Here is a 26,698-nt window from a genome sequence, read left to right on the forward strand (position 1 = left end):
CTCCTCTGATGGTTCTCTGATATCCACCGTGTTGTTGTGATATTTAGTCAGAGTTAAATCCAGTAACTATTACATCATGCAAACTAATGTCTTTCCTAACCTGGCACCATTATCCTACACAGGGCCCATGCATGTACTTTGAAATGGCCTCAAACACAGTCACATATGCCGAGAGGAAAAATTCCCAATTCACATACTTGCAGGAAAGACACGTACACATGCGTCGACTCATCCCCTATCTTTTTTTTTTTTGGGTCCAAGCCGTCATTTTCGGTCCAAATCTGCCATCTTCCCTTTTGTCTATTTCCTCCCACACACACGTAGTGCCATTTTTGTGCCCAAGCTGCAATTTTGGGTTGAAGCCCAACCTTTTCCTTTTGTCTCCCCCCAAATACTTTTGAATATACATGCTGGTCTATTTAATGTTGCACAGGAGTGAATACTGCCAACCTCTACTATTCAGAACTCCAAAACCCTTCAACCTTTAGTAGTTATTGAAATGGTGATTTAGGTTGTAGTCCAAATTGATAATTTAATATATCTGATGAGACTAAATTAATTAAGTGTCCATCAATTTTCCCTTTCGAAAGGCGATGCACCAATGGAAGTTCAATTCTATTATTTACACTACCATAAACATTGATTATCTATTATTGATAGCCTTTTTAAGCTGGTGCACCAACAAACAGCAATGTAAAAATGATCTAGCCTACGTGCCACAGTATTCAGTATATTTCAGAAGCCTTAATTGCAACAGTGAAATGACATACAATGCAGTATTCAACACCACACAGCAAGGCCACAGGAGCTCCTATCACACTCTGAATCAGGCGGTCTGCTGTATATTTGGGAGCCACGAGCAGCACGGCTTAAAATGAATTTGAAAATCCTAAAAAAAAAACTGTGATCTCTCCAAATAGCTCTGCAGCAGTTCCTTGTCGCTGCACTGTTAATGTATATAATGTACTCATAAGTGGAAGGTGTTGGGCTCGAGGGGATAGAGTGACAATGTTAAACAAATTGGACAAAAGTAGCAGGCAAAAGGTGAAGAATTGAATATACATCATAACTCTAGCTACTAAATGATACTGATGATACCAACAAATAATACCAACAGCAAGCTCACACTCTTTTTAATCAATGCTAATTCCTATCATTAATGCGACATGATTGCTAAAATGAAAAAAAGTTTTACCAAAGGAAACAGTGCTTTGATTTCTGAGTCTGTCTCTCTGTGTTTGTTGATATTACTGTTTAACCGCCGCTCAGAAGTTATGAAGTGAATAACAATGTGTGTGTGTGTGTGTGTGTGTGTGTCCTCAGGCATGCTGTTAAATCTCTCTGCTGTCAAATACAACCTGAGCTCTATAGACAGTATCTGAGTATGAAATAAACAACTTGCAACAAGGCCCTGAGTCCCTTTAAGCAATAATCATTTCTATACTTTTTGAACAACAACAAAAAAAAAAAAAAAAAAAAAAAAAGTACCTGGAGGAATAATGTGAAATAATGAGAGATATTTCACATCAGAAATCTAGGTAGTGTTCAACTAAGACCGTGGGAAATTCACATCAAAACCATTTGGGCTCTGCTGATCCCCAGCCTTGCCACTTTTTATTCCGACTGAATAAAACGAGGTATACCTATGGGCTCAGTCAATATCTGTGTGTCTCTAAACAACAAAGACATTAGAAATCTCCGGATCAGATAGGGCCGCGAAGCAATAAAACACAGCTGATGGTAATCTTTGAACATAAAACATGACCGTCTCAAGCTCAAAAACTCATCCTCCCCTCCCAAAAATAAAATCACATCTCAATGTTTTCTGTTTGTATCCTGAAAGAGCCCTGATGTTTGTTTCAAAAAGCTGAAATGAGAGCAGAGAAATGGGGTGATGAATGACAGGAAATGGGGGCATCGGAGGTTCAACAGGCGTGCGTCACCTGTTGTCAATTTCAAATGGTGGGGCAGAAAATGCACAGTCGGTGTTTCAGGCCCTCCGAATCCCTAAACAATCCCGACTGTCCTCGACACGCCAGCCCATTCATCACCTCTATTTATTTAGGCGCCACGACTCTTAAATAGGACATTATAAAAGAGGGAATTAATTTTAAGCGTGAAGAAACCCAATTAATTCTCAGTGAGAGGGAGCTAATCAGTTTGTCATTCTCTGGCCGTGCGTGTGTGCTTGCGTCGGCATGTGCGGCGTGCGTATATATGTGTGTGTGTGTGTGAGTGCACATGTGTGTAAATCTCTGCTCAAGCGTGCTAATTCGACGGTGGTCTATATTAGGCAGCGGCTGTGTGGCTACGTGCTAGCATTGCCAATTTGTTGAAATGGGCAAGTTCATCTTCTCTTACTGTTATTAACGTAGGGGCTCCATTAGGATGCACAGTCGTCTGCTTTCAGTGTTCACTCGCTCATGCCTGGACCTTACAGTATATGCAATGTTGTACTGTATAAGCCCACTTCCCCATCATGCTGACCTTTTTCTAGTCAAGGCCACCCAAAGGCTCGCTTCAGGCTTTGCATCGGCCAATAAATATGTGCAGGACAAGAGCTAATTAGAAGCTGCAGAAATCTCATCCACAAAATAAATGAGAAGAAATAGAGATCAGTACAGTGTAAAATGGCTATGGAGACATTTCAAGAGCTAAAGGGCAACATCAGAATGAGTTAGGTTTAGAGTTTAGTTTAATTGCACAAATGATTAAACAACAAAGACGAGAAATAGAAAATAACAACAAACAATGACATAAATTGGATTGCAGGCTAGAGAATTTATATTATTTCTAACAGTAGTGCACAATCGTGTGTGTGTGTGTGTGTGCAAGTATGTATGTGTGTCTACTTGCACTAAGCTTTTCTCCCCTGACACTCACAACCTGAACGGGAACTTGTTAGTGTTGAAGGTGATGGACTGGCTTACAATTTCCTTCAAGCCGGTGCAGTTTGGAGTTGAAAAGCTTTCAGTGGGAAAACCATAAAAACATCACAATAAACCTGACAGCTCAAGTCAGCAAAGTAGAGGCCTGACAGGCTGCTCTTGTCTGATTTAGGCTACAGCCTACATGGAGCCTTGAAGACATGGCTATGTGGCTCAGGCAGGGAGCCCCTAAGGCCATCTAACAATCAAAGATCAGGAGCAAAAGTGACCAGAATGCAATGCAATGTCCCATCAGGGGAGCTGGGTCAAGCAAAATCAGCAACATGTTTACAACCTTTCTGAGCTGGGAAATGCTGAAATATCACAGAACATCAGGGATCGACCAGTTTCATGTAGCTAATTACTAAACGGATAAATACTTCCATTACCTTGTGAAAGTACATTGTTCTTTTCATGGGTTTCACCTGGAAACTTCACAAGTTAAAGCACCTATGTCTAACCAATCAATTCAACAAATATTAAAGTATGGAAGGTTTAAAGGTACCCCGTGGAGTTTTTGAACAACTAGCTATAAAGGCTCTAAAACACTGTTTTAATCAGTGGCTCTTTGCTTTGCTATTTTCTTTGTCTGCAGTTGAAGTATGTGGCCGATTTGATGCTCATTCCTGCGGTCAATCTTGTGCTAATTCCACTGATTAACTGTTGGTGGCGGTAATGAGCCAAGAAACACAGCAAACACCCAGGAAAGGCAGACGACTGAGAGCTAGCAAACGCGGATGTAAACAATTCAGGTCTCAACATTTTTTTTAAAAGACATCAGCTTTGCAAATGTGTGGATTACGAGGAAGGAAAAGTATTCAGTATGTTTGTATGGTGTGTTGTGGTGATGAACATTGAATAGAAGCATGACTGTGTTTCAGAAAACTAACTTGTATTTTTATTTTAAGAATTAAGTTACTTGGCAGGTAATTTGTTTTTTTATGTAGGCACACACTGGAGCATTAGTCACTGCATTTATGAGGACTGAGGAAATTTTAGAAACACACTTACAAGAAGTCAGACAACATTCATCATACTTCCTCTGGGTATGTTTTCCTAAATAAATACAAAATTATATAACAAATCAAGTAAAACATGCATTTTAACTGGTTAAGTCATTTCTCTTCATAAAGTATGTTTTCTATGTACTAATTTGTACTATTCACAGACAGTTTAACTAAATGAAAGTAAGAGGGCTGACTGTGAAAGGTAGAAATAACTGAACTGAACTAATCCTATTCACAACACATCATCTCTCACTGTGATTAATAATGACAAATGTACTATAAACTATTCTCTGCAGTTAATATTACCATCCAGGTTGGATATTCTTTATGTAGCAATAACAAATGGTATCATTTACTGTATTTAATGCAAAAATATGACTGTGCAATATGGGTACAGAAAATACAAAGACAGTTTTACTTTTGTTGAAATTGTAAAACACACCAAGAGTCTGTAAGGATCAACTCAACAAATCAAACATTGAGAATATTTTTATATTTCACTCCATATAACAGCAGCTTCATCATCTACTGTACTAATAACAATCCCTCATGTTTTATTTAAAAATTAAAAAAAACAAGCTCAGTTTAGCTTTTATTGTGAATAGTGATTATTATGTAATCTGTTGCATACATTCAGAGTTAATGTATCTTATGTATGGTAAGGTTTAATGACCTAGTATGGCTGAAAATGGGGCCAAATCAGAGCAGTGATGCAAAGTGCTGTTTGCTATCAGACATTTTGTTTGGCCTGAAGGGTTGCTTGGTATGATGTAATCGTCTACACTGCTGGAGTCATCACAGATAACCGCCATCCAAGTGATGCTGACCGAACGCTCTCTCGCATGAACACACACACACATGTTGTCTGAGGTCACTTTTGGGGACATTACATCAAATTAAATGTATTTCCAGGAGACTTACCCTAACCCTAATCATATCTACTACTTGCCAAGCCCTTAGCCTAACTTTAAACACTGGCCCAATAATCAGATCTTTCCCAATTAGGGATATAGTTTTTGTCCCCAATTGGACAAGACATTGCCAATTTACTGGTCTTTAGTCTGAAATGTTTCCCTGAAAGTAGCATGGCAGACCACATACACAAACAATCACCTCCTTTTCACAACGCCTTACCCTCCTCCACTCCTATGCTCTCCCATCTTTTTAGAATCTCTGTGTGCCTCTTCCTATCCTTCTCCTCTGTTAAATGATCTGATCTGAGCTGCGCTAATCTCAGCTGGCCTGAATAAAAAGGAGGATAAGAAAGCCATGGCTGAGCATCCCCCACCCCTTTCGAAAAAGACACACAAGAAAGAAGGAGAGCAAGATCTGCAGTAGTATACCTGACCCAAAACCTAATAACCTTCATTAGACGGGATACATGCAATGAATGGGGTGAAAGGAAATGAGGTCAAGACGAGGGAAAGAGAATATGAAAAGTGTGTTCAGACGGAGAGACAAGGGGCAAGAAGAGGACAGGAAGAGAGAGCTGATGCTCACAGGGTCATACAGCTGCAGCATTTACACTCACAGTGAAAACTCTTCTCAACAGAAGTACTTAACTCACTTGATCTGGGGTCAATGTCAGAAGAAATTAAAACACCTTTTATTTTCTATAGCTACCTTGACCTCATCAGGGTGCTGTGGCCTCTGTACTTGGGATCTTCTCATTAAATAAACCTCTGTTGTGATTATAAGTTGGCGTCTGGTGGAGTGGAGGTCTGTATCTCTAAGTGGCAGCATAACAAGGATACTTTCTGTATGGCAGGAGATACAGACTCAACTTACTGTAAACACAACTAGAGCTGAAACATTAAGTCAGTTAATTGGTTTATTGCCAACTATTAAATTAATTGACAACTATCTTCATAATCAATTCATTGTTTGGAGCCATCCTTGAAGGAAAAATGTCACATTTTCTGTTTCCAGCCTCTCCAATGTGAATGTTTTCTGGTTTCTATGACAGTAAACTAAATATTTTTGAGTCATGGACTTTTGATCGGGACAGAAGACGACATTTGATATGGCATCTTGGGCTTTGGAAAACAGTGGCAAATATTTTTCATGGTTTTCTGGTATTTTATTGACCAAACAACTAATAAAGAAACAAATTGACAGATTAATCGATAATGAAATAATCATTAGTTGCAGTCCTAAAGACAACTTTGATAATACATCCTTATTTACTTGTTTATTCATTTGCATTTCTTTGTTTCAAGGATTTCAATCTGCACAACTGTATCTCACAACCGTATCTCACGGATAAATGTTTAAGTCTAATTTATTTGCTGCTCTTGTGGCCAAAAAAAGCAAGTAAATTCAACAAAAAAACACTTACAGTAAATCATGTTTTTAGAGGTCATTTTAGAGCTATGTTTGCTTTGATCTCAGAGTTAAAAATATCTGAAAATATTTGAAAAAGAAGACATTCCTGAAAGTTGTCCAACATATCTCATCCAAACTGAAACTAGTGTCACTGTCACTATTACAGTTTGCATTTTGCCCCCAAATACAGTTCAGTCTAATTTAATTCTTTTTGATGTAAATACTTCTTTGAACTTTATATTTCCTCAAGTTAAATCCTGGGTACTGTCTCCTTTCCAATTCAATAGAAACATATATTAGAAAATGAAATGTTCATGTCTTCAGGATATGGAGTAATATCATGTACTGTGATGTTAAATAAAACCTAATGGCTGGCAGTTCTTAATGTTCATATTACGACTGGGATTTCACAGTGAGCAGGACAGCGCGGCTTGAAAGGAAAATTCTTTCATCTTTTTTTATTCATGGCAGAAGGGAGACCCAGTCGCAGGGTATCAAACGTTCATTTAAGCATCTTAAACTGGGTGAGGCCTCAGCCAGAATATGGTCAATACGGGGGGCTACTATGTAAATCCAAATGCAGCCTGGGTCTCTATCTGTCTCTCTGACTCACTTCAACACAGCTGCTCCTCAACAGGAAGAGACATAGCTGAGAGATGGGGAAAAGAAGGAAGAAAAGAAGTGTGAGGGAGGACTGATATAGACATCACAAGCTGTGCTGTCCACTCTGAACTGAGGTGAAAAAAAAGATACGAGAAGAGAGAAAGAGAGAGAGACGAGTTAAGAAGCGTGAGCACATGAGAGCGGCAGATGGACCAATAGAAAAGAGAGAAACAGGAGTTTATAGAAGAGGCTAAATCTGGCCCGTGGTACAGACGTAGACTCTTTGTCACTGCCGCATCACACAGCCAGCTCCATGAGCACTTGGATCACACATTTTTTGGTTATGTAGCATTATTACTTTGAAACGCTGCAGTGATGAGAATGTTAAAGTGCAGTCTGTCAGCTTTAATTTTGGGGTGTTTTCATCAAAACTGGATGAACATTAGGGGAACTAAAGCCCTGACTTAGTGCATGTTCTCCAAGTCTACATATCCAAGAAGTATTGGGACAGATTAAGATTAGGTTTACATTCAAAAAATTGTCACTTTCCACAAGTGAGAGCCAAAATTTTAATATACAGCGACAGAATTTGCCAGTATGAAGACAGGGAATTAATTGACAGTCATCTGGTACAGTAGTTATGGATTATCGCAGCACATGGCAATGTTTTCATTTATTTATGCATGAGTCTGTGCTTCCATGAAGCTAAATGACAGTGATTTAAGATAGTTTTGTTGTCGACTAGCAGCTAATGCATCTCTATGATCATTTAGTTTTCACTGAATCCCTACTCTGGACAGAAATTGTTCAGTCATAGCTTAGCAACTATGAGTAGTGCAGCAGTTCTGTCAAACTTTGGATTTCTCCACATGCCAAAGTGGTGTGGGTTAAACAGCAAATTTCATCTGCTCCAACGTACACTGCAACATGTCCAGCTAACTAGCTTGGGGTAGCCCATGTTACTTCTAAAGCTAAACTGTGTAAATACGTTAGTTTCTTAGGTTACAGGTTACATTTTTTGTTATTCATGACTAACACATCCACTGTAATATTTCCTCACTGTGTGGAAGCTAGTTCTGGAAGCTATAAAAGTTTAGGGTGGTGTTAGCAGCAATGTTAACATTACCTGAGATAGTGTTACGTTAGCCAAACTCATTAATTAGTCATGCCTTTTCTTTAATAACCATAACATCAGTACACACAGTCACTAACTGTGTATCTGTAAGTATCTAAACTAAGCAGCCAAACAGCATTATGCTAATGCAAAATAGCTTTTTTCGACTTCTGTCTGAAATTAAGGACCCATTGTTGGCAAAAAGCATTGCTAAGACATTCGAGTAGTAAATGTGCCGTTGGTATTATTGTAAACTGTGTATGTGACACATGAAAATGGAATGCCAGACAGTAGCAAGACTGGAAAAAAGCACTTTCAGCAAGTAAGAACTGTTTAACAGACTTCTACTGCACAGCTTCAAAAGCATCATGAATGACTGGAGCAGTCACTGCCTCATTGAGCTCAGTAGTAGGAGCAACAGAGATGAGATGTATGACTTCAACATCCACCTCCGTAGCAGTAACATTAACATTTAATACTGGTTTTATAGTTGTACTGTACTGTAGGTATTTAAACCTTCATTCAAAATAGTAACCGAAACACAGATTTGCATTATGCTGCTGTGTTCAAAGACATTAGAGAAAATGTGTTATAGTCTGGACACAAATCTGGACATACAGCAGAGATGTTTATATGTATTCTCATAAAACACAAAAATGATTCAAGGAAAAGTAAATGTAATAAGGCCTAGAAAGGCTTTTGTACTTGGTACATGCATAAACACTTCAAAGCAGCATCACCTGCATTATTCTGAGAAGAATAGCATGCATTATGCAGTATTTTGGCTTTTCAAGGGTCACATTCACTTGCATTACACAGCAAAGACAACAGGCATTTTACTGGCATATGGGTTCATGTTCTCTCGGTTATTACCGCATCTCCGCTCTGAACAGAGGAGATTCTGAGTCGGTGGCTTGTAATTGTTGTTCTTGTTCTTGATGTTGTTTATGGTTAATTAATGAGCTCGCGGATCAAAGAGAGAATCCTTGATCCCACTGGAAGTTTTGACCCATATCTCTTCTCTATCCTCCAACAGCAGCCTCCCTCCTTCAACTTATCAATACAACACAGCAGATATAAAAATACACCGTGGGAAAACAAAACAAAATATATATTTATATATGTATCTGCTGTAACTGCATAGTCACAAGCAGTTTTTAAATGGGTGAGCAAACTTGGAAAGACACATAATTGGTGGTGGTGAGGAGGAGGTCTGGGGGAAATGAATTTCCTGCATTTCTACACCATCTAACCTCGTGGATTAAGTCAGGAAACATCAACCTGCACTAGAATAGATTAGTTAGATTGAGAATGCTGTGAAAAGCAATATTGCATCAAGAACGGTATATAATTGGATGGATCAGGACAGGAAATGATGATCAGAAGAACAGCTATTTCACATCTGAAATTATACTTGTAAAAAACAGCATACAATGGTTGCAGGCTGCAGGCTACTGAGTCATCTTCAAGGTTAAACAATGGCTGAATGAAATAGCCTTTCAACACATCACAATATCATTTGGATGATTAAAGCTGGTTAAACAAAGTTAAGCCTGACAGTTGCTATTCTCAATACTCACCAGAGTATCTTCAACATCTGACTATTGCAACAAAGCACAAACAATGTGGATGAATGAAATGGCCTCAAAGCAACAATCTAATTCCAAACCCACCGGTTTATTTTACCCACAGCTTCTAGTGGGAGTTATTTTAAACAGTACCGACAGCTAATGCATGTTTAAATCGAGGTCTAGACCTTTCTGTGAAACCCCTCTTTGGAGTAAACTTGTGCCTCTGATTTGCCCACTATGAGAAAAAATGAGAGAATAATCACAATAATGAAAGCACAAAGCAGAGCGACTGGATGAGAGATCATTACACGGAGCGGTGCGTCCTTGTATTTAGAAAATATTCCATCCAAAGTTTGACTCAAACTTCAACTAAAGCAATGTAGTCTGTAGAAGTCTAAATAAGTCACTTTCCAGCACAGAAGCTTGACTTAAGTTTCTGTTCATTCAGAAACTTTGGCGTTGTGAGAAAAAACTTTGGCGTCTGTCAGTCTGCTCCGATCAATCAAATGTATGATTTTTTTAATCGCTTGCTTTTTCTCTTGCTTTTTTAATATAGGCTGCTTAAATATAATCACCTGATTGCAAGGACTGTATGATGATCTATATATTATCTTTAAAAAGACAAAAACCATAAATTTGGGGACGCATTTGCTCCACTTCCTCTGTTGCTCAGGCGCCTGTGGTCACAAGCCCCCTAATGTACTTAGAGTCTGTTAGCTTACTGGATATGAGTCAGACATCTGCTGGAGAATTTGGGTTAGGATGATCCAGCCTCTGAGCTATAGACGAGTCAGTTTACAGTACTACTATATGATGTAATGAGGCCTCAATTTGGAGCAAAAATGACTCTCCACTAAATCTAAATTACCTTAATTATCATAGGCAGCTTCTTATGATTTAAATGTGAAGGTTCTTGGAGTAAGACTATTCCATAGCAGACAGTGGGCAGACGTACTGCATTTGCATGGGCTTGAGAGAGTTATTTCACACATGCTGCAGAGATTTCTGCCTTTTTTCATCCACAGTCAAACCCATTTTGTTCACGAGCCAAATGGACAAATTACAAAACGAGTATTAGTTTGCACAGTGATGTTATCTCTTCAGACCATTCTGTTGGATCTCTGCTCTAATTAGCTGATTAACCCGTTTTATTCTGAAAATCTGTCTGTTATTTCTGGAGGCTACAGTAAACTATAATATAGACCTGCTGTTCAGACACATATTGATAAGTCATACTAATCACTTCATTTATCTTTACAGCTTTTCAGGCAATTTTAAACACCCTATGTCATGATTCATTTAACTTCAATCTAAAAGGGAGGCACCTGCAGCAGTTGTATTTTCTCTTATTATTCCACAAGGCCTCATTATATTTTCTACACATGCATGTAAATTAAATGGGCGACATGGAGGAGCAGTGTTTAGCGCTGTTGCCTCACAGCAAGAGGATGCTGAGCCGACTCTGGGCCTCTCTGTATGGAGTTTATATGTTCTCCTCATGTCTGTGTGGGTTCTCTCCAGGTACTCCGGCTTAGGTTAGGTTAATTGGTGACTTTACATTGCCTGTAGATGTGAATGTGAATTGTCATCTGTCTTTATACTATATGTTAGCCCTGTGATTGACTGGCAACTACAGCAGTGGTCTCCAACTCTGCTCCTGGCCTGCATATTTTAGGTATCTCCCCACTCTAACACACCTGATTCTAATAATTAACTCGCTATCAAACCCTTGACAAACTTCAGCTGCTTGATAACGAGTTAATTATTAGAATCAGGTGTGTTAGAGAGTGGGGAGATACCTAAAACATTTGGCCAGTAGCTCTCCAGGAGCAAGGTTGGAGACCACTGCTCTAGAGCATAGGTGGTAAAAGAAAATGAAAAAGTGAAGGTAAACTAAATTATCTGTTTTAGTCTTATTTCTTTTGATAAGTCTTTTCCAGCAAGGGTTTGCTCAGTTGTCAAAATGAGAACTAAACATGGAACCTCAGACACATGACAACAGATGCTCGTGTATATGATTGTGAGTTTAATTATAAATCTGATAGTCTGTCCCTGACATCATTTTGATTGATTTCATTAAGGTTTTTCTCAATTAGCATTCAGCACAGTTTTAGCACTAAATTTGTTTTTCTACAACATACCGTGACTTCCCTCAAAAAGAGTCTTTGAACGTCTCTTTAACAACTGCCACGAATGGCTTAAAAGGTTCCTTGTGAGTTTGAACATCTGAAGAGGAGAGGCTGTTATTCCCCTCGTCTCTGTTTCATCTCAAAGCACGAGTGATAAAGCCTCTGTCTCATAAACTTCCTCTGTAAAAAAAAAAAAAAAAAAAAGGGCACAATATACTGCACAGTAATAATAACAAAATGCCAAATCCATGCAGCTATTTCTGTTTGAGAACTGATTAAAAGTGTAATGAAAAATCAACAGTCATATCCCAGCGAGGCCTGTACAGTAAGTTCAGAGAGCTGGTGCTGTACTGTAAACCTTCTGGATGACACCAACAGCCTGTGTGCACTGATAAGAGGATGTGTTACATCACTAACTGCCTGCCCTTTCCCTCATCACTCCAGACTCACAGATCAATGTCATGCAGTTTTTGCTGTGTCCCAGAAACCTCAGCGGCCATGTTCACTGCATTGTGCAATTTGTTTTTCATTACTCACAGACAATGTATAGTACCATGCAATAAAGCTGGAAATTAAAACGCTGTCCACAAAGGAAGAAGAGAATATGACCATTATGCCTCCATCCCCTTGAGTTTCCTATACTGTAGTTTCACTGTCTTTCTTTGTTGCTTTTATCCGTCTATGCATTCATCTGTCATTTGCTTGCTTTTTTTCCCACTGTATTTTATTTCAGACAGGCCTCTGTTCCACAGGGAAATGTTAAAGTGCCCACCTACTCTCGATAGCTTCTTAAACCCACTTAGATCAGACATCCATGCAGTCTCATGTGAGAAATCCCACTCGTATGGATGTGAATTTGCACATCGCACATGGTGAATGTACGCACGCTTATGTGAACACACCTAATATTGCTTTTCTCACTGTCACAGCTGAGGAGTGAAGGAGGGGATGTGAAACCAGGAGTGACAAGCAGTGAGAGGAGAGAGCAGAAGAAGAAAGAAAAAGTGAGAAAGATGGCAGCAGGAGAAGACCCTGAAATCATTCACAGTTTAAAAAATGAACACGTCCTCCCAGAGTCCTTCCTGTACTGAACTATGGATTAGTCCATCTTGGTCTTAAGACACTCTGGACCCATACGAGTGATTAAAATGGCAAAAAAAAGTCACACTCGCATTTACACCTGATAAATATTCCAAATCACTTGACCTACAGTACAGGTGTCTGCAGGAAACCAGAGAGAAAGAACATAAAGACAAAACCAAAGAGTTCCTTTCTTTAAGCTGACAGTGGTAACTACTGAGTTGCACTTCTAACATAGTTAAAAAAGTTTCTTAATCAGTAAGTGCAAGTTAACCTGTAAAAATTCAGACATTTGACCTGAGGTTAAACTGTGTTCAATAAATCAGTGAGAAAGTAACCATACCACTAATCATGTTCTGTAGTAATTGGCAGATCCACCAGAAGGAAGTGCCAGGTTTAATGTGTAATGTGAGAGGGGTGTAGACGATTACCACTGCAGTCCCCTGCAGCTCTGCAGTATGTTTTAGGGCGTTTTCACACCTATAGTTCCTTTGCTTTGGTTTCACACGGCAAAATTTCAAGTGTCCCTCAGTTAATGGAAACCAAACAGAGCTGGTAAAGAAAGTAAAAATTAATAATATTGGGCTTAGATTCATCACGAAGACAGAAACACGACTCCAAATGAATATTAATGTAGCCCTGTGCTTGCTGATGTCTAAAATCCTGACTGTTTCTGAACCAGTACTGTATAATTATAGTAGAATTCTAACATAATAGACTCTGTGATATATATTTTTACCAATTCAAATCAGTCAAATAAGCACTTTTATATTTATGGCTTGTCAGCTTCACATTTGATTCCTTAAATGCAGCAATCAGTAGTTTCAAAAAGAAGCTGCTCTATTAGGCTTATTATTATAGCTTATGCCTGAACAATGTCCTACAAAGCATAGAACAATTCATCTGACATCAAGACATCACATGGGAGGATGCTGTGCTTAAAACTCCTTACTGTACCCCCAACCCAAATTAATTGGCTGTTGCCTGTAAAAGGGGTCACCGTGACCAACAGGAAACATTTGTCCTGTTTCCTGACCCTTATTTACATGCCTTTTATTTAGATCATTTATTCAGAGACTTTTTCATGCTGTGGGCACAGTTCACAGCCTGGCAGAACACATGAACAGATGAGGACGCAGCATGAAAAGAGCACAGAGCGCCTTGAGATTTGGCTCAAACATAAATAAAGTCAGAGTCAATACAATGCATTACCATCATTAAATTAAAAGCTGAGCCAGGGCGTGTATCCCAGGTTAATGAAGGCTGAGCCTCGTCCAATATTTATTTGTGTCTGGCAGGTCTGTATGTATCCAACAAGGCTCGATGTGACATTTTCAAAAATCAATAACTTGGTCAGTCAGATTTTGTCTCAGTTGCTAAAGCAAGACAGCTGAATCAGGAGTGTTGACAGCTGCTCATGTAAATCACACAATTTCTGAATCCTCACATCACGGCCAACAGTAATGCTGCTGACCCTGAACAAACACACACACCCACACCCACACAGTAAAAGCCACACATTCCCCGATCATCTTCTTTCTTACCTATTTCATAGAAACATTATGACACTATTTCACTGCCTATTCCAATGTTCCAATAAACCAGATAGTTGAAACGATAATGAGAACATCCTGTATCTCCTTCGTGATGCACATCTTTCTTGTTCCCTCTCCTTTGTGGTTATGACACTTGCGGATATCATTAGCCGAAGAGCCAGCACTAGCATTTCCACTGCAGCCACTTTCTAATATTTTATAGTATTTCTGCTAGACAACTTGTTACATATCAGGGACAAGAAAATCAGCTGCCTTCTGCATGACGGGCTCTATCAAACAAAGCCACCAAGGCCTGGCTGGCCTGGGACCAGGAGAGAGCCCACGTTGCCTCACAGCCGTCTTCCAGCCTCGCTGTGAAAACTCAACTGAGACTGACAGTCAAGCAAATGAACAAATAAATAAGTAAATATCATTAAAAATGTATGACACATACGTGTGCATGAATAAGTGAAAACACAGTTTGGCCAAACACAAGTGGAATTATTTATTATAAATTATTCATTTAGACCCACCCACCCCCCAACCTCACGAGATATTATCTTTACTTTACTCTTCTGACTTTCATTGGAGCTGTTACGTGATTGGTCAGTCTAGCAGTAAATCAGACACACACCCCCATCATCACCTCTCACAGTTGGCAAAATGTTGCCCAATGTCCAATTATTAGATATTTTCCACATGCACAGTAATCAATATACTTGCGGGGGACCTGCTCAAGGAATAGCTCTTGGTGTAGTTAAGAGTTTTGAGTTTCAGTGTAGCTACAGAAAGTACAGAAAGTGAATTTTCCATTTTCCATTTCCCTGCACAGCTCTCAACTGACCAAAAACCTGATAACATGCTCTCACATCTTTTCTTTAACTTGGCTTGCTAATGTAACAATTCAGGTATTTCTCTATGCAAAGCTCCAAGTGCTTCTCTAACATCAATAAATCATTACCACACAGAAATTAAATTACTGTCAACAAACAAGATTATTGGCCCCAGCCTTTTCTGTTACATTTGTGCGGCAGCAGCTGGGACTTTGGCAGAAATCTAGTGAACTGCCTGACTCTTCTCAAGCAAACACTGCTAAAGCTGTTTGAGGTTCTGGCACTGGCAGATGATACAAAGAATGAAGTGCAGAAGTAAAAAATCATGTTTGTACTCCTCAGTAAAGCAAACAGGATAAACTGTAGACTGAAAAATCAACTTCCTGTTTGGAACTAGAGGCAGTCTGGGTTTATGTGGTTGTAATTTTGAGAAACAACAACCTGCAAGTGTCCAAACCATGGTTTCTTCATTTATAGTAATTACATGAAGCTGACATAATTTAACAAATATATATTGAGGTTTAATAGAAGAGTTTGATCCAACACATATTAACTTTACCTTAGCATAAAGACTAGAAACAGCTGAACAAAAGCACCTCCCGGCTCCTCTAAATATCACTTCATTATATCTCGTTTGTTTAATTACAGTAGTACAAAAACCACAATGTAAAAATGACATGTTGTGGTTTAACAGGGGTTATGTACTAGACTATCTCTTACTAAAGTCAGTAACCTTTAGTAGTGGAATCTTAATCAATATTGTGAGGTTGCTGGGTAACTAGGGGAGACTAGCTCTTTCTACCTTCCACCTGTCTGTCCAAATTGTCTTTAATTGTCCCTTGAATTTTTATATCGGAATACAATTTGAATTTTTTTACAATTATTTATCAATTCAGTTTTGCTTTGTTTTAATCACTGTATCTTTTTTGTTTGTTTGTTTAATCAGCTGAACTCAATCTGAACTCAACTTTGCTAAGCTAATCACCTGTTGCTCCAGCTCCATATTTAGCAGACAGAGTGGAATCAATCATCTTATCTAACAATGTCAAGAAAGTAAATAAGCATATGCTGTAGATGGTATGTTTAAAACAATGTGCAATTTTGCAATTTACAATAATTTGTTACCCAGCGGGAAAAATCAACATCTGGAACACCGAACTATGTCACTTGGTTCATGAGTGTCCAGTAGTAAAGAATGACTAGAGACAGCTCTCACCTCTATGAGTTTGCGTTCGTAGCTGGCGGCCAGCTCTTCGATGTCACCCATGCATTTACTCTGAGGGACAGGGGCCTGTTCTTCACTCGACCTCAACACTGACAGAGCTGCAAGAGAGAGAGAGAGAGAGAGAGAGAGAGAGCACAGCTGTATTTACACAGATGTATGGAAACTGAGACGTATCAGGAGCACACACTGCAAAGGAAAACTCTTTTCACGCCCAATTATAAACAGTAGTTTCTGCCAATTATGCACATTGTGTCATCTTCTGCAGCGAGTTGTGACACCTGTGGTTGGTTGATGCTTTTGTTTTAGCAGAGAGAAAAACAACACACAGGGAGCAGCAAATCTATATAATATTCACATTACCAGCCCAGCAAGAGCCATGAATCTCCATTTTATTTAATTAATGTCACACTCCGACAGAGATATGACTCATGCACATTACAGAGAAGAACATACAGTCACGCAGGGGAATGCACACAAACACACACCCACAGAAAGATGCATAAGCACACAAATACTCTAGTTTGTGAATACACTATAAAATAATGTAAGCAGTCTCTAAGAAAACTTCCTACTGTTCTGTCAAAATGACTAACTTCCCCTCTCCCGCCATTGCCTGTTTTACTCTTTTTCTCTTCAGATGGAGCTTATTGGTTTTTTTTGTGCACTACTGTAGCTTGCTAACCGGCTGAAGTCATCACAGCAGTGCCTAAAGCGTCTCTTCTAAGCCCATAAACATCAACTAATCGGGTTCCTTCAGCGAAGAACAGCAGAACTTAGCTAAAGTCTGAGCTCTGTAGCTTTGCAGAGGGGTGGTCGGGAGACGGATTGTGTTTTGACCTCCGCAAAAAGCAAATTAGCACCGTTATTTCACTGCAGCCACACACAGCTAACACCTAGAAAAAACACACTTAGGCTAAGAAGAGAGAGATTGGGAAGATATGAGCAGAGACAAAGAGAAAGTGAAAGGGAGAATAAAGTTCAGAGATAGAAGTTCAGCATGTCCGAAGGCTCAGTGGAGCTCAAATAAACTTGTGGTGATGGCTCTTCGGGGAGGATCTTTAGAAAATGTACAGCTGGACTGTGATTAGATAAAGACTAAACCCCCAGCAAGTGTTTGAATGTCTAGACAGAGTGAGGCAGGTATTGATGAAGTCGGTCAGCTCATTGTAATTCCAAATAGATAGGACTGTAGGGGGAAAGTGGCTGAGAATAACAGTCAGGTACAGGAACACAAACAAGAACTAATGGATGAAATCAGTCAACCACAGTTACTTTTTTCTTTTATACCTTTGGAACAGTTGATGTTCACTCGGTACAAGGGTGGTACCTGGGTGGCCCCCCATCAAGGAAAACATACCAGAGATGGTTTAGAGAAGGGTGGAGTAGGACTGGGGGCAATTTTTGTATTTTCATGTACTTTAACCTTCAAAAAATATTTCAGGTTGAAGAAAGATTTGAGGAGACATCAATTCAGAGTATGGAAAAGAGAAGCTCAGAAACATGGGAATTACACATTAACTCTGAAATATGGCTTAATCAAGAAATTGGCAATTCCTTTCATAAAAAATGGTCCTTCATGCATAAAGGAAACAAAGAGACAGCATTTTTTTGTGATTAAAAAAGCTGATAAGCTCTTATGATAGCTGCCACTGATAAGTAATTCTGGATCAAATACTCAATAAAAACCTTTCTTAATTAACACTGACTTTTTATCATTTGTACTTCGAAAATTCATTTTACCATTCCAAGTCCCAGATTGCCAAAAATTGCATAAAGGCATTCTTCTCCCATAATAACTCACATGTGTATCATCTGCTTTCTCTACCACACATTGGACCTGACAATAAGAGATGAGCAAAGAAGATAAAGTGTAATTTTACCAGTTTTGCCATCAACATGATTCTCTAACAATGCCAGAATAGCTGTGACTATTCATGGAACATGCATCATTGATTCAAGATGTACTTGTAAACCATTATCAGCACTGATACCTTAATCATCATTAGTATTTGTGTTGATAACACAGTAATCACAGTAATGAGTAAAGAGCAGCACAGTAATGGATAACATGAAAAGAACATAACAGGGAAATAAAATGATGCCCCTTATGAAAGAAATATGAAACTAATCACAAAAAACATCTACATTTGGTTTATATATCAGGTTTTGATATATAACTTTGTTAAGGGCAAAAATAAAAAATAGAAAAAAATCACACTCACTGCTGGCTACCAATAAAAACAGGGATTTAGATGCCATCTCATCATTATTTTTCCATCTCAACTTTATATCATATCATGCCTGGTCTGAAGTATGTGTGAGGTGTGGACAGCCTTTTTTTATGAAAACCAATCTAGGTGAGGGAAATGATGTTTGCATGGATTTTGTGTGTACATCTTTTATGAAACACACTTCTGTTCCCGCCAGGATGCTGCTGACTCATGACTGACAATCCAATCTACTGTAAAACTGCTGATCATCTTTGTTATTACTTATTTCATAGGACTCAGTTTATAATGACATGAGATAAGGTAAAGCTGCAACTCCTCACTTTTGACTTCACTGAAAAAAATAAAACTAGAAGCAACTAATACATTAAATGGATCTATTATGATTTTCTGTATTTTCACATATATAGCGTAACAATATTGGATGTTCATATTTAAAAAAGCCAAATAATGAGGTAAATATGTATAAGTAATCTCTGGGACAAAAAAAGTCATTTAAAAGCTTCTAATATGAAGCAGTTAAGCAGGAAATGTTGGGTTTGCATCAACGGTAATTTAAAGGATAATTACCGTTTTTTACAACCTGGACCTTAATGATGAGCGCAGTGGAGCGCCGCATATATCCGTATAATGCGAGTACACGGGGCACCGAAGCGCAGCCTCTATATAACGCATTATCTGCCAGGAAAGTAGTTCATTTCACCAATATTTTGTTATGATACGTTAGTGCTATTCCCCTCCAAGCCCGCATGTTATCAACATCCAGGGTCTGTAACCTAAATACGTCTGTATCAAAACACTGGAGGATTTCCGCTCAATGATAAACATCATCCAGATCAGAGGTTAGTAGGTCAACCTACAGACCCCATAACAGATAATGCGTCATATAGAGGCTGTGCTTCGGTGCCCTGTGTACTCGCATTATACGAATATACACGGTGCTCCACTGGAGCTAATTTCGTCCGAACGACTCCAAATGACACCAAAGTTGTCTGGATGAGTAAATGATCGTATTTTATGCTAGAAATAAGGTCCAGGTTGTAAAAAACGGTAATTAACCCTGTAACATGACTCTGATACAGCTCCCTTGAGCATGCTTTCTGAAAGCTGGCCAATCAGAACAGAGTAGTGTCATCAGCCTTAAAGAGACAGGATGCTAAAACTGCCTGTTAAGACACATAGGCTGAACTGAGGGGCTAGATAGTTTTTTTAGTTACAAGTTTTTTGAACAATGAATCATGCAAAGTTACTCTAATGGACAACCAGAATGAAAACATAGAACCAGAAATGAGCATAATATGTCCCCTTCAATCAACTAATTGTTTTTGCAATAATTTATACCACACAGTGGAACATAACCACAAACACACACATATATACAAGCACAATACACAGGACTTAATGTCATAAACCATAATGTCAAAGTTCTATAAAGCTACAACCTACAATTACTGGCACAGCAAAAAAAAGAAAGTTACACACACACAAACCAGCCCACACAACATGACTGTGTAAACAGATTTATGTCTCCACTACTTGAGGAATACCTACACTACGTGCACGTATAGAAAATTGCAAGTACACATGCGCTCACACAGACACAGACACACATACACACACAGCAGCTGACAGAAGAGCATTATCATGGTTCCTGCAAAGGGCCCAGCAGCGCAGCAATCCCTGAGCTTATCTTTGGCCCACCAATAGCGCTGTACTGTATACCTCAGTCAGCAGCCTAATAGCCTAGAAAACTACTGTACACACATGCATGCCATACACACACACACACACACTCGCTGCACACACACATGCACAGAATGAAAATATATATACATAGTTAAAAAAAATACACAGTGAGAGAAGAATCCAAAGAGACACACACAAAAATGGGAACAATGGCAGAAAGATGGCAAACAAATACACATATCCCCACACACACATACACACACACACACACACACACACACACACATGCAGCTGCTGGGGAGTGTTGCTCAGTTAGTTTTGTTATTACAGACCAGCTGTCTGCCCAATTTTCTAGAGTCAGGAACATCTGTGAATGCCCCCTCCTCCCTCGAATTCACCCCCCACCTCACTCTCTCTCTCTCTCTCTCTCCCCCTCTCCCTCTCTCTCTCTCTCTCTCTGCCTCTCTCCCTTGTTCGCCCACGTACCCTGTGTATGTTTCATTATTAAGAGCCTATCGATGTGACAGGTAACAGAAATCCAACTTAACGGGGTAAAAAAACTCTTAGCTGAGGTAAATTGGTAGCGCAAGAATAACCGTCAGCATTCCTCTGGGGGCTGGGTGCGTGTGTGCATGTGCATGTGCATGTGTGCGTGTGTGAGCGTGTGTGTGTGTGTCTGTGTGATGTCAAAAACCTCAAATGTGAGCTACATATGAGTGCAACTGCTGCAGAAAGAATATCAGATGATATTATAAAAGTGTTGGTGTGTGTGTGTGTGTGTGTGTGTGTGTGTGTGTGTGTGCGTGTGCGCCGCACTGTCCCGTTCCCCAAAGTCTACCTCCCGTGGGTTTTCACCTGAGTGTGTGTGTCTCCCGGGACGTCTCTCTAATGATCACAGTGTGTGAGATAATGAGCCAGTTTAGTGAGGGGGGTCCACCGAGACACAGACACACATGCAGGCCAGTGGCTTCATCTCCACATCGAGGAGAAACTGGGCCGAATGTTCAACCAAACGGCATGCAGACAACAGTTATGGTTTTGTTGTAACTAGCGTCGGCCATGTTTCACACTATGACAATACATTGTATTTATATAACACTTTTATCCAAAACGCTGTGCAATGTGCATGCATTCATTCACACACACACACACACACACACACACACACACACACACACACACACACACACACACACACACACACACACACACACACACACACACACACACACACACACACACACACACACACACACACACACACACACACACACACACACACACACACACACACACACACACACACACACACACACACACACTGACAGTGGAAAGCTACCACACAAGGTGCTGGGCTGGCCATTAAGAGTCAAGGAGCGTTGGGAATAAAACACTAAACCTGAGCCCCAATCACCCCTTTATCTATTTTACTGTTCATTCAAAGCTGATGAACAAATATGAAGTTGTCTTGCCTTCACTTCAAGAGGCAGAAAGACCAAGGTTTTGTGAGTAAGTTTTAAATCCACTTGGACATGTACTTATGCTTCCGTATTCAAACCGTCTTGTAACCGACTCTATTTTATTTGACACAAAATGAGGAAATTTGAATCAAAACATTAGCAAGTTCATTTATTCTCTGCAAAATAAGTCGGAATAACTAAAGAAATGTTTTTTTATTGTGTTTGCTTGTGTATTCGGCATCTGATTTACTAAGAGAGTAGCTCATTACACAGTCGGCTTGTGGACAGCGCTTTGGACAGCCGTCAGAGACTGAGACTGAGACACACACTGTGAGGGAAGAGGAGCTCGTTAGCTGTGGGATTTCTATAAGATCACTAAATACAGAGAAGAAACAGTAACATAGGGATCTTGATAACTGAACATTTATATTTTGGCTGTGGTTTGACTTATTATTACTAAAATATTACTCCTTGTGGCTCATGTAAATCCCATCAGCACTCTGACTGATAGTCATAAATCAAATGGAATAAACAGACCACATGTTGCACATTATTTTCACCAATTTGCAATCCTCCTTTAAATGCATTAAATAGATTGTTTGGGGCCCAATGTGTCACATCTGCACCTGAGAAAAATACAAAAGGTAGAAAAAGCTTTTGTAAATCTAGCCCTCTAGTTTATTACTGAATCCCAATGTCCAACGGTCTAAGCCTTTAAGAGTCCATCTCTTCTTGTGTGTTGTTTCAGACTCCCAGGGGTACAGAGCTGTGAGAGTGACAGCAAGATGGCTATCATACATAGATCCTGGTCTACTGTACAAACAGGATGGATTCCCCTCAGACTACAAAAGCTTTCACATAACAGAGAGACAGAGATGGCAGGTACAGTGAAAGACTTCTAAGGAAGCAGAAAAACAACAAAAGCTGTTCATCAATACTGAGAATAACGAGACAATGCAGGTGTTGAATGAATCTTTACTATTTGTGAAAGAGGTCACATGATCAATAAAAGGTGCTCAGTATCCCATCTGTTTCTAGACAGATGGGACAGCACTTGTATTTGTGCAAGATAATTGGTATTTATTCCCTTTTTTTTCCTCCTCCATTTATTGCATCTTCTATATTTCTATTGTTTTCACGTGCACATCCAGTAATTGTGATTCTGAACCACGGACCTGATGAATGTAACGGCTTTACGGAACAAAATGCTTTCTGAAGCCGAGCGTCTCTCATTTATCAGGCCCGGGGGTGTCGAGGTCAAACTGCTGCAAACCTGCCTGTAGTCTGTGGGTCAAGAGATCAAGAGGGAGCTTCGCCACGGAACTGGTGGGTGGAACGTGTACGAGCAGAGACTTGGAGGACAAGGTCAGAGCGAGACGAGAGGAGACGGTTTAATTCAGTTTGACCTTCTGAGCGTCACGTGTACTGTAGCAGCCGCTTCATACAAAACCCCACACTGCACCGCTCCTCATGTAAAGCTCACAAACCCTCCTGTAGCTGTGAAATCTAGAAACGCTCAAAGTGGAAGCGCTGACGGGTGCCAGTAGTTGAAGGAGGCTGACACACTTGACTGATGCTCCTCCATCCATTAGTAGTACAGAGACATGGCTCTGCATCCAACACCCCCCGAGAAAACAGCAGGCCCCCCGGAGAACAAACAAAACGTCCATCCCCGCTCCAGCCGAGAAGCTCCGGCAAGCCTCGGCCGACCTGCTAAATAAAACATGTGCGGGGCTCGCTCCACAATAGGACTAATGCGCAATCAAGTGAAGCGCTCCTTGTAATGCCGTAACAGCACAAAAACCCGCGGCACTCACACCACTGTGAAATTGCGGCTCTTGTGAATCTCGTCTTCCATATCTTATCTTCTTATGAAATTGCTCCATCCCTCCCAGCTCCCTGCTTCCCGTCCTTTGTTCTTTCTGTTTTTTTTGTGCCCATAACTTTCTTTCATCTTTGTTCACTTAAAAAACATGTCCTTGTTTTGTTTGAGCCTCTATGCAGTATTGATTTGGCTTCTTTCTTTTTTTTTTTTTTGTGTGTCTTGCTCACAAACTCCTGTACTCTACTGTTTTTTTTAATTTATTTATGCAACCTTCATTCATCCTTTTCTCTCGTCACCTACTTTACCTTTGAAATCTTCCTCCTTCTTCCCTTCCTTTTGTTTTTTCTCTCATTTCTCCTTTAATTTGTGCTTTCCGCTTATCCATCATTCATTGCCGATTTCATCATTCGACTTGGCGGCTCGTTGCGCTGTGGTGCTACTGTGGTCCCCGTGCCGCTAATCATGCATGTTATGGAGGCCAGCCACTTTCCAACATGAATATTAATGAAAAAATGCATAAAAAGATTTTTTTCATACACACACACACACACACACACACACACACACACACACACACACACACACACACACACACACACACACAGCGGTGTCAAAAAGGTGTGTAACATTGTAGCAAACTGGAGCTCAAGGTTCATTCGTTTTTCATTATAAAACTACAAGATCAAAAATCACGAGAAACAGGAAAATGTCTTTGTGGATTGTTACATGAACTATAGCATGCATTCCTCTCACACTCACACTCACACTCACACTCACACACATACACACACACACTTGAAGTAATAATGCAGTCAGGCCATACAATGTTGATGGGCTGGCTAGAGAGTAGGCAGGCAAGCAGCTGAGTTAATTAACGAGTGCTAATCAAAAACAATCTTCCTTCATTTTCTAATCGTCCATAGTTCATTTCTCGTGTTCTCCTCTTCCAGATAACAGAGGCCTTTTTGTATCAGTGTGTATCAGTGTGTATGTGTGTGTATTGTGGAAGAAAAAGAGAGAGCGGGAGACCAGGCGAGCTCGCTCCCTATTATACGGGACAAACAGCTGAAGCTCAAGTCTTTCATTCACACACGCACAGTCGCACACACACACACACACAAACACTTACACACACACACACAAACACTCTCACACACACACACACGTGAGGCAGGAGGTGTGGAAATTGCCTTTCTCCTCGCTCTTGATGGCTCCAATCAGCAAGCTCTGTGTGGAGCTGCTGATCATCACCAGTGAGAAACTATTGATTCTGATCCATAAAAACACATATATTAGTAATTAAAGTGAAAGAACAGTAATTTCAGTATACTAAGAAATCTGTTCAAAGGCATCAAATGGAGAGGATTTGGATTATTAAATGAAATTATAGTAACCCTGCACCTTTATTGAACCAGCAAGTCATATTTGCAGTAAAAAAAAAGTGCAGTTCTCTCTCTCTCTCTCTCACACACACACACACACACACACACACACACACACACACAAGCCTATCATTTGGAAACCATCTGGCTGTTTGTGTGTATTGCTCTACTTTCATTTCAAGAATGCTTTTTTCTCCTTTTTCTTCTCTCTCTCTCTGTTCTTGGAAGTGTCCAGAATAGCACCAATCACAGAAAACCACTACCATCCACCATCACCATCACAACCGAACCGCAGCCAGTTTCCAACCCTGCATCACACAAAAGGTGAAGAGCGGTTGAAAGTAGGTGACCATTTTTTTTACTGCCCCAAAATATCCTTTTTCACACAGCACACAGGGTCAAATTATGCCCCAAACCTTTGAACAGAAATCTGAAAGCAATTTTTTTTTCCCTGGTAATGTTACAGTGCGACAGTGTGGATGATTACACTTGACTGTACTTCGGTGCTGACCTTCTCCCTTTTACAACAATGTCTCAAAAGAATACCTGAGATATAAAGAAGAATAAAATCAGATATTGGCAGATGGTAAGGAATATTAATGGGTGAACAAATGTGTTGAACAAATGTGTTTAATAGAAATCCATTATATGAAACCTGGAGACATAACAGCATTAAATCATGGCCACAACCCATGCTAACATTCATAACGGTAAGAAACCCATGTCAAAGTGGTGTCACATTTGATATTTTCCTTCACTATTGAAATACTTTATCCATTCTGTTTAAACTATCACTAACCACATGGTTTGTAACACCGAAACATCTAAGAAGTAGTGCATGGAAACGTTTTGAAATACTTTGACAAGGTGGCTGTGCCTCAGGAGGTAGAGCGGTCGTCCACCAATTGAAAGATTGGCGGTTGTATTCTCGGCTCCTCCAGTCCGTGGTAGCCCCTGCCATCAGTGTATGAATGTGGGTGAATGAGACGCAGTGTAAAAGCGTCATAACAACATAACAAGCGCTATATATAAGTACAGTCCATTAACCATTTACAAAATACTGGGCAGATAATTGGATAAACTATCTATCGCTGGAATCACAACGGCGACTGGCACAAGATGGATTCTCATGTGATTTTGCAAGGTAATTACTACCCTACACAGGTGTGTCGATACTTATATGTGAATAAAGAAAACAGTGTGTAGTGTGAAAGGAGTCTCTTGTAATGACTCTCATTTGAGTGTCTTTCACTGTTTTCGGTTTTATTGTCAACAACTTTGGTTGACTCTCTCAGCTCTCATCAACCTTGTTTCGAGCCATGGCAGGCAGCTATTTCTTCCCTACACCACCGAACTTCATTTTACATAAATTCATCACAAACATGACTCTGAGTATAGATAGGTAAGTATTTGCTAAAGTAGAGTGATGTGCGTCATAGTAAAATGTGAGAACAACAAGAGAGACGACAGGTCAATAGTTAGCTAACCCTAACCCTTTTTTTTTAAGGTTGTTTTTTACCATATCGATATCCAAGAAAGGAGATCAGGGAGCCAGCACTTGCGAGAAGAGTTGTTTAGACTTCCAGGAAATGGAATCTTGGCTGAACACGCCGGGTCAGGTTGACCTGACACACACACAATAACAAATAACGCCCACATGCTAAACAGTAGTATAAAAAGTCTGAAGGGGCGTAGGTCATCACTGTTCTTTGCTATTTTTTGCTGTTCTGTTGTTGTCATCGGTTCGTTGGTGTCTGCTGTCTTTGCT

At 39.8% G+C, this 26,698-nt stretch overlaps 1 protein-coding gene across 1 annotated transcript in view; it reads right to left on the minus strand.

The window, feature by feature from the left end:
* snx29 (sorting nexin 29) overlaps positions 1–26,698 on the minus strand; it is a 141,358-nt gene that overhangs the window by 52,233 nt on the left and 62,427 nt on the right. Inside the window, exon 15 of the mRNA XM_053340905.1 lies at positions 16,341–16,447. Coding sequence (XP_053196880.1) covers positions 16,341–16,447 — 107 coding nt within the window. The remainder of the gene's footprint in view (positions 1–16,340; positions 16,448–26,698) is intronic.

The sequence above is a fragment of the Scomber japonicus genome, chromosome 20 (assembly GCF_027409825.1).
Source record: "Scomber japonicus isolate fScoJap1 chromosome 20, fScoJap1.pri, whole genome shotgun sequence".
Taxonomy (NCBI): domain Eukaryota; kingdom Metazoa; phylum Chordata; class Actinopteri; order Scombriformes; family Scombridae; genus Scomber; species Scomber japonicus.